At 42.6% G+C, this 14,309-nt stretch overlaps 1 protein-coding gene across 7 annotated transcripts in view; it reads right to left on the bottom strand.

Moving 5' to 3' along the window:
* Window positions 1–1,483: 1,483 nt before the first annotated feature.
* The window catches only part of NME9 (NME/NM23 family member 9), a 54,233-nt gene continuing 41,407 nt past the window's right edge, over window positions 1,484–14,309 (bottom strand). For 5 of the 7 annotated variants that reach the window (XM_039487119.1, XM_039487117.1, XM_039487118.1 and 2 more), the window contains exons 4-9: window positions 14,128–14,185; window positions 10,694–10,797; window positions 9,284–9,355; window positions 5,388–5,504; window positions 3,497–3,572; window positions 1,502–2,343 (exon numbers count right to left, since the gene is read on the bottom strand). In XM_039487119.1, the coding sequence (XP_039343053.1) occupies window positions 3,510–3,572; window positions 5,388–5,504; window positions 9,284–9,355; window positions 10,694–10,797; window positions 14,128–14,185 (414 nt within the window). In that variant the 3' untranslated portion in view covers window positions 1,502–2,343; window positions 3,497–3,509. Of the gene's footprint in view, window positions 2,344–3,496; window positions 3,573–5,353; window positions 5,505–9,283; window positions 9,356–10,693; window positions 10,798–14,127; window positions 14,186–14,309 lie in introns of all 7 variants that reach the window. The other 2 variants (XR_005584337.1, XM_039487116.1) reach the window with 2 other exon arrangements.

Raw genomic sequence — 14,309 nt, 5'->3', positions numbered from 1 at the left:
GACACATGGCACAGTGGGAATGGGCAGTGCCCACACCTTGGAGCAGGGATTGGTCAGACACACAAATTGTGTCATTCTGATCAGGACACCAAGAACTGTAAGCCACTGTGTTATCCCTCTGATTTAGCAAGTGTTAGCTTTACTGGAGATTAGACTGTGTCAGTTCTCTGCCACACAAGTCTGTCCACCTCACCAGAAAACCCTTTGAGACACTGCCAGTCTAAATCTTGCCTTGCCGGTAACTGTGAACCCCAGTTCCCCAGAGATGTCTCAGTGTCCAGTCCCTCTCAATGGACAGTTACAGAAATTACTAAATTCACTGCCTCCAGAAAAACGGAGCACACTCCAGCCTGGACACACACATCACTTTAACAAAACAGCACTAAAATTATTTATTGTAAAACTAAGGCCTGGTCTACACTACGCATTTATACCGAATTTAGCAGTGTTAAACCTATTTAACGCTGCACCCGTCCACACAACAAAGCCCTTTATATTGATTTAAAGGGCTCTTAAAACCCTTTTAAGTTTATTAACAAAGAACAAAAATTAAAGTGATACATCTGACATCTGAGACACATCTGGTTACAAACCAATCCCACTTTCTAGCTACTACAACTTTATCCTAGCAAGTTACAATCCCTTTTCTCACTTACATAAAACTACCAGTATCTCTAGCCCTTCTGGCCATGAGACTCAACATTCACAGACTCAGAGTTCCCTAAGTCCCCTACATGATGAATAACTAAGGGGTTCTCTCCCCTTCTTTTTAAAGAGCAGTGAACCTTTGAAATATATTCTTTGAAGTTTATACCCCAGACAGAGTTTTTCTACCCTGCTGGTGTGCAGATGCCATGGTGTCCCTATCCTCTTGTGAATTAGCTCTTTCTGTTGGTTTGATCACTTTGTTTGTTTTAGACATGTACTTTCATTGTCCCTGACTTTCAAAAGGCCTCCGCTCCCCTTGGGCAACCAGTGTTCTGGTCTCTCTTGAAAACCTGGCTCCAAGTCAGAAAGGGGACAGAAATTGGGTCCTGCTAAAGTGGCACCTGTCTCCATTCAAAGTAATGTCAGAAAGTTTCTTTGATGCAAACATTTAGGAGAGAGAGAGATCATGTCCTCATCCTCCTTGTACCACATGTCGCTGTTGCTCTTCGTTTGCTTCCCTGTGCTAGGCCCCAGGGATGTTGCCACTTACTGATGGTGTATGCTAGGTGTTTCCATTCATAAAGAATAACCAGAGATTTGTTAGATGAAGGGAAACCAAGAACTGAAGTAAAGTCCATGAGAGAGCACAGAGCTGCATTTGCCCAGGACACAAACAGCAGCAGGTAGGGTGCCCTGATTTTGATTTTTGTTCCCAGTGCTTTTGTGCCATAATAAAAGCACACAGACTTGCACAGAAATAACGAAAGGTGTGAATTAAAACCCAATAAGTTATTTTGATGCAAATGAGCGTAGAGAGAACTTAGGGTTTGTCTAGACTGGAGCTGGATTGCTAATTAACTGAGTTAACAAACAGGATTGTAAATGCTATTATAGACACTCCACAAATGTGTGTTTGCACCAGGGGGTCCTGCTCCATGACTGGGACACCTGGTGCTATTGCAATACAGATAGCATCATCATACACCCAAGTGGTTTATGCTTGGACGCAGCCTCGGACAAAGCAGGGAAGCTGCTCGGAGTGAAAAGCTTTGGTTTTGTTTTTTAAAGAATTCTCTAGGTGAGGCCCTTTGGGTTGCCCTATTACAGTTAGTAAAGACAAAGGGCCAGATCCTGAGCTGCGTAACAATCCTTTGCATAGTGTTTCTGTTGGAGGTGAGGGAAGTGACATCTGGACCTCCACTGGTGTTTTGAACAGGGAGTGCACTTGGTCACAGAACTGTTGACTCCACCCAACCACACAGTGTAGTTGTGTGGAGAGAGAGCTGTGGTGGGCAGCACTATGCTGCTTAGAGGGAGTCAAGACTAGAAAAGTCTCTGAGGAACTTTAGAGACCCACATAGTCTCCCTGCACTGGACTCCCCTGGCAAGAGGGAATCATGCTGGTTCCATTGCCTCAGAGGCCTTCCAGAGCTCTTGCACAGGCTGTAGGATCTCACCCAATGTGTAGTGTGCCAAAGAAAAAACAGAGCTAGAAATATCATATACTGAATTTCTTCATTAATGCCAGTTCATAAACACATTAGTTGTGTGCAAATATCTTCAGAGGGAGGAGCAAAAGTAGCACAGTATGTAGAAGCAGCAGGTATAAAAGGCAAAAAGGCGTCTCTAAAATTCCTCCTCCGCTTCAGTAGGACAATGGAAAAAGCAATCCCAGAAGATTAGGGGTATATTAATCTACCAAGGAGAAAAAAATTAATAATGTGCAAAAGAAAACATTTAAACAACTTCAAACAGATCTGTACAACCGAACAGTGCAAGATTAATTTTGGTCTTTGCATCAATGAACAAGGTGCAGTAGAATGAAAGTGCCTTATGCTCTCACTGCTCTGTGCAGATGAAATTAATTCTTGACTAATGCAAAGTAATGCACACTGGAGAGTAAATGACCTATTCCCACTTATGGAAAAGACCTGGGCATCACTCTGAACAGTTTGATGAAGACCTCTGCTTAATGCCAAGAAGCAGTCAAAACACGTTAAATGCTCAAAAAATGGAAAATAATACAGAGAATATTTTAGTGTCATGATATAGCTCACGGATACACCCTCACTTGGATACTGTGTGCCATTGTGGTCACCCATCTGAACAAGGATGTATCAGGAACAGGGGGCAAAATGGAAAGATTGTTTGGTTAAGAAAGGAGACAAACAGGAGGGGCTGCGATAGAGGTTTACAGAGTAATGAATAGGATGAAGAAAATAGAGAAGGTGGCTTTGTTCATCCTCTCTCGTTAGAGAAGAATGGGAATATTCAATGAAACAGAGACAGCAAATTTTAATACTGATAAAAGGAAATATGGGTTTACATGGTGCATAGTTAGCATGTGGAGCTCACTGATGCTGCATGTTCTTGTGGTCTGGAACTGGGTAGGATTCAAAAGAGGATTTATAGGGGTAATAGGAATACCTACAGTTACATTTGATATGATTTATTAAAATGTAAAGTGGGATCTTAAACTGCTGTGTTACTGGGCACGCGCTACCTGTCCGTGTGTTAGGAAGACACTTCCTCTAGAAGTAGACTAGCCCATAACTGCCCACAAGAGCAGTGGTATGCAAACTTTTCCAATTGCACCCCTGCCCCTCCATTATTGTGCAGCCAAGGCTTCCTCAGCAGTGGAGCCTGGGCTTCAGGTGGAGCTGGGGACAGAACTGAGGATGGGGGAGGAGCTGAGGGCAGAGCTGGGCTGGGGGCAGGGTGGAGTGCAGTTGGGGGAAGATCTGGCCTGAAGGCAGACCAGGACTGAGGGCTGAATGGGGTGGGGTGGGGCTAGGCGGCGGAGTGGGGCTGGAAGCACGGTCTCCCTCATTGTGGCAGGATTGCTTACCCAGCTTGTCTTCCTATTCTTCTGCCTGAATGATGGTGGCATCTTCTCTTTCCTTGGAGAGGGCTTCATCCTTAATCTAGCAGTGAGAACACATGAATGAGTAGTGATTGCAGGATTCACACCACACTTAGTGACCTATCACACTCCATACATGTGCCAATCATAAACACTCCAATGTGCCACAGCAGAAAGCTGGACTGGATCCATTTGCTTCTTGCTGTTTTCAAGGTAAGACTGTACAGCAATGACCAGCCTTAGTCAGTGGGCTGTGCAGCAGGGTTCTCCATAGGTGCAAAGCGTGCAACTAAGGAACTAGCTGCCCAAACCTCTCTGTTTGTTCCTGAATCATGAGAGAAGGAAGCGCTGCCAATAAAAACCAGTAGGAGACAAGAAGCAAAATCTGGATCAGACAAGCACACAAGCTCAACTTTCTGGGCAAGAGGTACAATAAACCCAAGGAATGTAGCCTCCTGAGAAACACACCTCCTGCTCTGCACGTCTCATGTGAGGCCATCTTCTGAATAGCAAAGTTACAGGCAGAGTTATTTCTCATTCATTAACGATACCATCCATTCAAAAGTGTTGCTCTTAGGAAATAAACAGCTCAGGGGATGTGCCAAAATAAAGGGAGTATTAATAAGCAAGTGGTGGAGCAGCTGGGCTAGTGCTGGAGCTAGCTAGGTCTACAGTGACACCAGCACAATCCCTCAAAGGGGATTGGCTCAGGCCTCTCCTTTGAGGATCTCCTATGGCAACTCCTGTATGGGATCAACGTACAAGGTCTCAACACTAGATTCCTTCACTGTATTTACCATGTTCTTCTGCACTGTTTGTACTTCCAGCAGACTCTGCACTTTTCCCTACATGCTGGCTATTATCTGTTTTTACAGTCATGTCCACACCTCCCACACTGTTGTCTGGACTATCTATTTGGGGCAAGGTTTTGGTGCCCTTTCTTACACTGACTGATTTTATCTTGTTTTCCAATCCTGTCCATTCTTAATCCTCCACTATGTGACATCTGCATATATGGTTTCTTGGCTCTCTTCCTGCAATTTTGCTGATTTGTACAACTTTTTCTAAAGCTCACAGTCTCTCAGCAAACCCTCTTCCCATCTCTGCAGTCACCATCCCAGAGCACCCACTTGTGGCGTGACCAAGCATTTAGGCAACTCTGCTTGAGTTCTTAGGACTTCAGTGGTCTGGTATGGTGGTGACTTGGCCCTTTGGCCAGGTCACATGATAGTTCCACCCCTTTCAGGCTATCAGTGTCCCAAACAAGTAGTGTCCAACACAGTACTGGTACTCAACACATCTCCAGTCTCACTCTTCTTCCAAAGCAGCATCTACCCAAGCTTCCCCCTGGAGTTATTCTTATTTTTCAAGGTTCACCACAGGAGTTAACGCTACTCCTGTAGCTTTCGCACAGTTCTCCCTCTGCCAGGCCCTGTCCACAGAGTTTAACCTCCAGACTATTCCTGAGTCTCTTGTTCCCCAAACCTCTAAACTCCTTCCTTTAAACTCTTCCCTGGGGCTGACACACCCTCCAGGTGTAATCAGCTGGGACTAACAGAGCTAGTTAACCCCTTCTTGGCTTGAGTGGGGTTTATATACACCATCACAGATGTGCAAAAAGGTAAAAAAAAAAAAGCCCATCATAACCATGTTTGAAATGTCAGCCTCATTCTGTGTTTTGGAGGCCATCTCCAGAGATGGCTTCTGGAGGGTGAGAGAACTGGTGGATGTTGGAGGGGGTGTGCTTTTTATACCCTCAGCCAAGGTAGATAATACTTGTGTGTGCTCTTTACCAGAGACAGCTTTATGAGGAGGAAGGGAACCTTTCTTGTGACAACATGCCTGCATGGATTTATATATTGAGACCCCTGATTACCACCACACGTTCTGCTCCTTGTTCTAAAACCTTCCTTTCTGCCTCCAGCTGGTCCAGGATCGTTTTCTGTAACAGTGGTGCATTGGCTCCTCTTACAACAGCTACTAATTCTCCTCCCTGAAAGGTATTACAAGGCAATTAATCAGATGATATGCTTACTGGTGACAATGACGCTTATTTTTATTAGTCCCACTAAAGCAGTTGAAATGCTAAACTAAATTTTTATTTTGAGGTCAGTATTAATTATGGCAGAATCCAGGTTTAATTTAGTTACTGGCAAAGAATACCTCCACCAAAACTGAATGGGAAGTGGTATGTGAAAGCAGTTGGTTGTTTAGAAGCATGAGCATTGATTTATTTATATTAGAGGAGAGAGGTTGAATCAGGAAAAAGCCACTCATTACTTGAGGCACTAACATCCATGGAGGAGCTACCTAGAACTCGTCAGCTGCATGGAGTGGGACTAGGTATTACTCTAAGGCAGTGTTTCCCAAACTTGGGTCACCGCTTGTGTAGGGAAAGCCCCTGTTGGGCCGGGCCGATTTGTTTACTTGCTGTGTCCGCAGGTCCGGCTGATCGTGGCTCCAGGCCAATGGGAGCTGCTGGAAGCAGCATGGGCCGAGGAATGTACTGGCTGCCGCTTCCAGCAGCTCCCATTGGCCTGAAGCGGCGAACTGTGGCCAGTGGGAGCCGCGATCGGCCGGACCGCGGGTAAACAAACCGGCCTGGCCCGTCAGGGGCTTTCCCTACACAAGCGGTGTCCCAAGTTTGGGAAACACTGTTCTAAGGGGAGGGGATACAGTCATGTTTTCTTGTCTTGGTGGGGGATACATTGCTTCCAGCCTGATCCATTTCTATTTGCTCAGGCAGATGAGGGGGAAGGGTGTGCAAGCTGGCCCTGGCCAGAACAAGAGGAAATGATGTAACAACCCTAATAAGTGTAAGGGCCCTGCAAGACTTTCCTTGAACTCACAACAGCACAGGTAACCCAGTGGTCAGACTCAACCATGAAGCCATTACACATCTGTGCCATGAGCTGAAAGGTGGCATGAAGGAGTCTTGCTACAGTGTATAGGAATTAGGTAGTATCCCTTTAAATAGCTTGTGAGTCCTCTAGTGGTATTGTGTGTTGTATGTATGTTGTATATACTAAGTAAACATGCTGATTTGGACTACAACATGCCCAGTGGGTTCCGTCATGTTAGGTCTGTTGAGTAAAGAGCATAAGTAACATTTCCCCTGGGCTTTCTGACCCTGGGTTCTTCCAAAAGACCATGGGGCACACTGCTAGCATACCTGGGTGGATAAAAATCGATTAAAAATTGGCTTTTCCATTAAATTAAATGCAGACGATTTTTTTTAAATAAACCTATTTAAAATTAAAATTGAAATGACAACTAATGTTAAGGTCTAAACTTCTTTTACTCTAATAAAATCATTTAAATTAAATACAAAACATAATAGTAAGCAGTACATGTTTGCTGCCATATTTTAAAGAAAACCGAAACACAAAACTGGAAGACACTGACTAGGCACCCGGAACCAGAGTTTGATGAAGTGCCAAACCAGCTTTTGACAGCATTAGCCTCTTCTGTAGGTGAAGAGAGAATGCTTTCTTCATTTCAATTTATGCATCTAGTTCAGTTGAAAGTTAAGAAACCAAATGGGAACTGAAAAAGCATTAAAGCTTGTTTTTTTCCCCCAATCTATAAATATAAACTAGGGTATGAGGATGAGATCTACTATTTCTAAAATCTTGAAGGACATGATGACCAGAAACAATCAGTTCAGTTAAGTGTAGATAATACTTCCTTTAATAGTTCAGTTTTACAGGAAAAACGTGTTTTGATAAACTTTTTCTTATGTATTCAGCACTTTTAAGGTAGCTTTATTTAATAACAAAACCTTTAATGCTGTTTGAGTCCATTTATAACTGAATCTGAATTTCCATTCAAATAGAGCTTGACACAAATCACAGGTAAAAAATTAATCATCATCTAATAAATAAGAAATGTATCATTCACAATTTAAGATGATAAAAATGGGAAAATTAAGAGGTTGAATAAATGTAAATTAAGTTATATAATTGTTTAAATAATGTGTATAGATACTGTGTATCATCCTGGCTACCAAAAAGAAGTGCCAAACTTAGTGTAAAGACTATATTTCATTGCAAATCAACATGTTTGAATTGTCACCGACCAAAGAGAATCAACTTTTCTCTAGGAAAATAACTAAAAAGTACAAATGTAAACCACAATTAAAATCGATTATTAAAATCAAAGTTTCCTGCTTGTGGATTCAAATCATGATTTAAATAAGTTATTTAAATTGTTTTGCTTTAAATTAATCCACGTTGTGGCAGATCACAGTCAGCTGCCTTCCTGCTGGGGATGATTGGGAGGTCCTGAGTACCACTCCCATTCCCCAGGGACAAAGCTTACTCAGCTCCAGGCCAGGCAGGTGTTCTGCCAGAGAGCCCTCTTTTCTATGGTGCCAGGAAATGAGGGCAGCATCCGTATTCCCTCAGGGTGAGCCATTCAGCCTGTGGGAATAGGGAACAGTTCTGTATACATGCTGTGCATACAACACCATACTCCATCATCTGCACAAGCTTTCCAAGTGCCCATCTCCACTCATTTGACCTCAACTACTCAGACTGTCCACCACTAGGGAGATAGAAGAGGGGTGCTAACACTGCTCAAATGACACCTTTTAGATACACATCAATAGCCAGTGATCATACACTCTCATGATATAATTGAGACATGCAGTGCCTATTGGCAGATGACAAAGGGCTTCTGCAACCCTGGTTCCTCACCCCCATTGTCTATCTTCAGTTATGGCCTGAGCACAAACAGTGCTGCCCTGGGCCCTCAGCATGGCTGTAGGTACAGGTCAGTGAGATGCTCTATGGGAGGGTTCTTGCCGACTGTGAATGAACTAAAGAGGAGGGAAGCAGCATGTTCTCTGGGAGCAGCTTGAACCATTTCACATAGTAATGGATGGAAGGCTGTGAGTGACTAGACAAGTTACTCTCTCACTAGGCACAGACAAGGGGACACCTGAGGTGATTTAAAGACAAGGCCCTGGTTCTCAACTATGTGGGGTTTTAATAAGCAGCCTGTGGGGCTCATTGCACAGGATATCATGGAGTCCAGGATTCAGAAAAGACATTCAGATGAAGAATGAGACCATCCACTGTTACATTAATCATGGTGATCTTGTCCTTTTAAAGAAGGGATACACACCTTGATGCTTCAGGGCAAGAGTCAATCCTGACTGATGGGGGATAGGAAGAAACTTGCCCTGTGGGCAGGTTATTCTATAACTGCCATTAGGAGCATTCTAACACCTCCCTATGATGCAGCTCATTCTGGACAATGGTGGAGAAATGACACCAGCTTAGCTGGACCTTGGTCCTGATCCATCAGCTCTTCATTTCATTTCAAAATTCCATTACACATTTATTTCCCCTCATCTATACAGTATATCTTAACGTCTTGTTCAGTTATTTATTAATAAAATAAAAACATTGTAATTGGATTATTTACAGATGCTCTGGAAAGCAACTTAGGACAGAGTGTTCACAAGATAATAACTGATTGGATATGATGATATTGTGTCCAGATAGTGGGTACATTATAAATACCTAGACAGACACACAGAAAATAAAACGACTATCATGCATGGCAGCATTTGAGAGAGATAAATCAGTTTGCATTCAGGACAGGATTTTGGCATCAAACTGATTAGCGAAGTGAATGAAAGAGGTGGAATATAATATATCCAGGAGCTGGAGATCAAAAACGCAAACAAGGCATCTATGGAAGAAAGTGATTATTTCAACTGGTAAGGTTTATTATTGTGTACAATTTTAAAATATTTTAACTTACTGCATAAAACAGAAAGGTAGGTTCACATTTTCCTCTGTAGTTCTCTAGAGCCTCAATGGAATCTACTTCAGCCTAAATAAAACATAATATCAAATTGGTTATATCAAAATTTTACATTGTAGAAAAGTAAACATTTTAAAAAGTGTTCAGAAATATTTTTGCCATATTGTGAGGGTTTGGAAAAGCTTTTAAAATATGTTTTTAGATATACACATTGCTTATATTAAGATCTTATTTTAAATGTCACTACCAATTTGTTCACTGTGCAAACAACATCCTTCTTTAATAAAGTTGCTAAGCACCATTTTTTAAATGATCCCCTATAAGATGTACATCCAGCCTCCAAATTAGCTTACTGGCATTTTTAAATAACTTTTAAATGTTTTAATGACTGAAAGGAAGGCACATGAGGGATTATTGGCATATCTGATTTTTGATCCCACTCCCTATGTGACCCCACTGGAAACACCCCCACTCATTACTGATTCCCTAATAGCTATCATATTTTGAGAGCTATTCAGACAGCTGAGCTATTTAATATGCACCATATTGATTCTGTATAATCAGAATAAGTCAAATGTTTACAGAAGTCTAAGTACTGGTATATTATATTGCCACAGTTACCTTGGTGAGTCAAACTTGTCATCAAAGAACAATACCAAATGTGATTGATTACGAATGAATAAGACCATGCTGATTAGCATTACTTATACTTCCAAATATGATAAAATACATAAAACCAAAAGCCTATTAGTCAGAATTAAAGATGTGTTGAGATGAATTATCCATTTCTTTATGCATGATAAGAAAAAGGGTTTGTGCACAGTGTAAGGTTTGAGGTTCTGACCTATTCATGTCCTTGCTCTTAAGTGCCTGAGTATATAAGTGATATGATAGCCACGTACCTTGTTGCCATTTAGCAACATTAACTAACTTCTAAAAGGAAGATTTTATATTTGGAATGTAATTAGAGAGTCGATTGGAATGCATACCCACAAGAGGCTGAGTTAAGGTTGCACAGACATCCTTAACTTCAGCATTTCTCAACTTATGAGTGCTTCACTTTGCAAATGTAGTATTCCTACAGCATAGCTGTATGTCTGTGAGAGGGAAGATAGGGCAACAATGTTATATTATTGAGTACTGTTTCTTAATTTACATTAAAATGTAGTCTCTCTCACTGTTCAAACTGGGATACAGCCCTGCAATTTGTATCCATGTAAGCTTCCTCATCCTCCCATAATTAGGCCCAGGAAGTCAATGGGACTACACGTATGCATAAGAACTCCTGTCTTGTGAACACATTTGCTGCCTATTGCAAGGACAAGTGGCTTCAGCATTTCCTTGTCTGTTGATTCTGTGGGTGGTTTGGTACATTTGAAGCAGACGCTATTCTGGAGTACATCTTACCACAGCAAAATGCAGGAGGTCATCACCAAGCTCATTCCTTATTTTTCTGAAAAGGTTCACAACTGTTCTGCATGGACCACACCAGCCTTGATACACATCAACAACTGCACAGAGGAGAAGCTGTGTCAGTAGGGTTACGCAATGACAGGATGGGGACAGTTCAGAAATACTGAGGCCAAGCACATACAAATAACTTGGTCAGTGCAGCTTATCACTCCATTTTGATTGTACTAATTTCAGATTATGCAGGGTCACTTGTGCAGTGAAAGGGGGAAATTTCCAAATGCAGATAGCCCAGAAGCAAAATCCCACAATTCACTTTCAGTCTAGACATGTGGGTTAGGTGGTCCATACCCAGATAAATTATTTAAAAAGGCTGCTTATTGTAGGCTCAAATATTGTCTCTTCATAAGACAAAAACAGAAACACTGGAAAGTAAGGAAGAGTAGTAGCATGGGAAGAACAAGCACGGTACCTAAAAAGATACTGACAAGTCAGATTACGGCCATGAGTTGGTAAACTGATGAAAGTTGAACTGACAGGCAAACTTTAATTATTTGGTTTGTTCCTGTTTCTTAAAAAGGTTTTGCAAAAGGGATGTGTATACCAAAGAGTTCTGTTTGTTTGCTCTATTAATGCTGTGCAATTTGGCCTCTGAAAAATCTTGTGTACAACAGAAGCACTTTCAGAACATTATTAATCTTCACACACACACACACACATGCATGTTGACTCAACACATACAGATTCTGTAAGGAAAAACAGCTCTTGGACAACATTCAAGTTGAAACACCAAGCCCTCAGAAATTCAGGAAATCAACCTTAACTCTCCCACCTTGTTTTTATCTTTTACAATCGGGTCTGGCTGAAATCAATAGAAATAATTTAGCGAGACAAGGTGGGTGAGGTAATAGTTTGTATTGGACCGATTTCTGATTCAATAAAAGAAATTACCTCACCCGCCTTATCTCTGTAATATCCTGGGACCAAGAAGGTTAAAACATCACTAGAAATAATGTGTCCATTTAAATAAGAGAAAACCAGTGTCATTCCCTATAATTAGCGCTTCTGATAATAGAGGGCAGCACCTGCTCCAGACCTTACTCATTGTTACAGGGTGTTCTGACCCTTTAAGGGGACTGGGGCTCAGCTGCACCTGTTATAGGCATAGCCATCCCCCAGGTCAAGGAAATGAGCAAAGTCATATAACAAGGTGAACATGTGATTAAGAGCAGCCCTGATGGGAAAATGAGAGCACTTGTGGTTCAGTCAGAGAGGGACTCCAGGGAGAACAGCTGTAGGAGTCAGAGGTCTATAGAAGAGCAGCATTACATACGGAAGGCCTGGGAGTACAGGAAGAGGGGTTAGGAAGGAGCAATGGGGGTGGTTGAGGCTTCAAAGGGGCAGAAAGTCCAGTTGTTCAGGGGCCCAGGATGGGAACCTATAGTAGAAAGTGGGTGTGGGTTCCCCCTGTGCTGACACCCTGTAAAAGAGTGCAGCAACTCCTGCTAGTAAGGGGGAGGACTGAGCGGCTGTTTATACTGCCATCTAATGAAGTGCTGCAGTGACCCCTACCGGCCAGGGGAAGATTGAGAGGCTGAGCAGAGATGGCAGACCCACAGGAAGGAAGGGATGTGACCAGCTGATGACTGGGGTAGAAGACTCTTCTGTGTTGTGTTTGCCTGGACTTTGGTACCCTAAAAGGGGCAGACTTTTTGGGGCATGGCCCAGGAGCTAAATCATCTCCGCAACCAATCCATGCTGCAGGTGAGGGGAACCTGAGGCAGCAGATGGGCCTGGAGCCAGACTCTATAGGTCACTCTTACACTCCCAAATATATACACCTGCTCATTGAATCTCAGTGGAGGAAGCTGAGTGTTTCCTCCCCTTTGACATTCAGACTCTGTACTGTCCTGCTACAACACTGCATTCCAGCTAAAGGGGTGCAATTCCCATGCTGGAACGACATCAGCTAGGCTGGTAAAACTAAGGCCTGCTCTAGAAAATAAAGTTGCATTGGCTTAACGAAAGGTACGATTTTAAATGAATTTAGTTAAGCCAGTGCAAAACGGTATGTATGTGTAATGCCAACAGACCTGGTGGTCGGTGGGCAGGATCGAACCTGAGACCTCTGGAGCTTAGTGCATCAGCCTCTACTGCATGAGCTAAAAGCCAACTGGCTGTTAGCTAAGACTGTAGAGCACACTCTTTTTATTTTGTTTTTGTGTTCTCTCTCCCCACCCCAATGGGACAGAACACCACACCCAGGAGGTGTGTGGATTACACATGCACACACTGAGGTGGTCCAAGTGGTGACCCATGGACTGGATCCAGCCTGCAGAACAATACCATCTGGACCCCAGACGTGTCTATGTCCTCCAGCAGACCTGCTCTACAAAATAGCATCCTATGTGCAAGGCCACTCTGCATGGAGGATGCCACTTTGTAGAGCAAAATGGCATCCTCTATGCAGCATGACCTCACACATACAATCTATGTGTGAGGTCATGCCAAATGGAGGAGTCCATTTTGTAAAGCATATCATTCTGTATGTGGCCACAGAGGTCCCCCCAAACTAGCATCCAGCCCACAGGACTGAAAAGGTAGGACCATCAGCTTATGACAATTAGTAACAGATTTAAATTAATCTGAGCAAGCCTCTTAAACCAAAAGAGTGTCTATCCAGCCTTTTGCACCAATTTCACTAAAATTGGTTTAAAAAATTATTTAAGTTATTTAATTATTTAAGTAAACTAGTGCCACTTTCTCAAGTTACAGATAAGGAATGAACTCTCCTACATATGCATCCTTTGGGCTAGCCGCTACTCAGGCTAACTCTGAGGAGGTTAAGCCCCTACAAGTGATACTGGTCCAAAGCTGAAGCACTGACAGTCTCAGTCATTGCAGGCTTAAGTTGATGACAGTGTTATGACAGGAATCTTTGCAGAAATGTTTGTATTGCTGCCAGTTTGGGGAAAGCTGTTGCAAACAGCAGGAGAGTGTAACCTCTGCCTAGAGTCATCTCTCTAACTAGAGTCAATTCCTGGGGCAGGGTTCTCCCTGACAGATTGAAAGGGGTATAGATAGCAGTTGTTAGACTAACCCGAGCAAGAGAAATTTCAGATGAAGGAGCCTCAAAATGATGTCTAGTAGATTGTGGAGCAGAATCTCAAGCAAAGTGGTAAAGTCATTTCAGGCAGGACAAAGCAACTGAATATCTACAGCAGCTACCACTGCTCCATGGGCAAGGGGACCAGGATGATCTAAAGACATCTCAACCATGTTCATTTTATATCATTCTGTTTGTTTCCCACCCCCTGCCTTATACAGAAAGTGGCACACCTTAATTTCAATACTTTGCTGGTCCTGAGTGCAGGGGGATGTTTGTTTTGGAATTAAATGCAAGTGATCTGAAATGTTTGCTCAGTCCTTACCTATCAGTCCTTTGAAACCCAGCATTTCCTCCCAAAGCTCCTGGTTATTGATAGTAACCTGAGTTAAAATTAAAATATATACATTGTGAGTATGAAGAGTAATAGATAGCAATATGCAATAACTGTTTATTTTACTACAAAACAGTTTCACTTTTATATTTAAACAAGTCACAGCAAACCAT

This window comes from Mauremys reevesii, linkage group 9, assembly GCF_016161935.1.
Source record: "Mauremys reevesii isolate NIE-2019 linkage group 9, ASM1616193v1, whole genome shotgun sequence".
Classification (NCBI taxonomy): Eukaryota; Metazoa; Chordata; order Testudines; family Geoemydidae; genus Mauremys; species Mauremys reevesii.
This window is presented reverse-complemented; position numbering and strand designations above follow the sequence as displayed.